The sequence below is a fragment of the Sinocyclocheilus grahami genome, unplaced genomic scaffold, assembly GCF_001515645.1.
Source record: "Sinocyclocheilus grahami isolate Dianchi unplaced genomic scaffold, SAMN03320097.WGS_v1.1 scaffold4299.1, whole genome shotgun sequence".
NCBI classification, from domain to species: domain Eukaryota; kingdom Metazoa; phylum Chordata; class Actinopteri; order Cypriniformes; family Cyprinidae; genus Sinocyclocheilus; species Sinocyclocheilus grahami.
Genome location: NW_015509265.1, coordinates 19,554 through 20,052, shown reverse-complemented (window position 1 = coordinate 20,052; position 499 = coordinate 19,554). Strand labels below are relative to the sequence as shown.

At 42.9% G+C, this 499-nt stretch overlaps 1 protein-coding gene across 1 annotated transcript in view; it reads right to left on the bottom strand.

The window, feature by feature from the left end:
- Positions 1-494, bottom strand: part of LOC107576760 (methylmalonic aciduria and homocystinuria type D homolog, mitochondrial-like) — a gene marked incomplete at its 5' end in the record, with an annotated part of 1,760 nt that extends 1,266 nt beyond the window's left edge. Inside the window, 3 exons of the mRNA XM_016262893.1 lie at positions 46-158; positions 235-343; positions 420-494. Coding sequence (XP_016118379.1) covers positions 46-158; positions 235-343; positions 420-494 — 297 coding nt within the window. The remainder of the gene's footprint in view (positions 1-45; positions 159-234; positions 344-419) is intronic.
- Positions 495-499: the final 5 nt, after the last annotated feature.

The following is a 499-nucleotide window of genomic DNA, read 5'->3' as shown; positions in this document are numbered from 1 at the left end:
ACAATGTATATATAATGTGTCATTGAATTTTTCAGTCAGACTCACATTATCTAGTAGCTTCTGCTGATCTTTGTTCTGATCTTCTGTGCCCGTCTTCTGTGTTACGGTGACGACGGTGATGGGACTCACAGGGAGCACTGGGAAAAACAGCTCTAGCTCTGTCAAAAAACAACAACGATTAGATCATTACCTGTAACCTTGAAGATGTTTGACATGTTCTATGAGATAAAGCACCTTTCTTCAGCAGCTCTGGGCAGGAATGCATTGTACACTCCACATCTGACTGACTGAAATAGTGTTCAGCTTTACTGACTCGCTGCGCCGTCAGAGACGCTTCTTTACCCTGAACAAACAAAACACCTCAGAGCAAGAACAAACAACAAAACTGAAGAATCAAATGACTTCTAACAGATTGTTACCTGATACTCATTAACAAACTGAGCGAGGATGAACTCGTGTCTCTCTGTGCTGGATGGGGAGGTTAAAATGTCCGGGACCG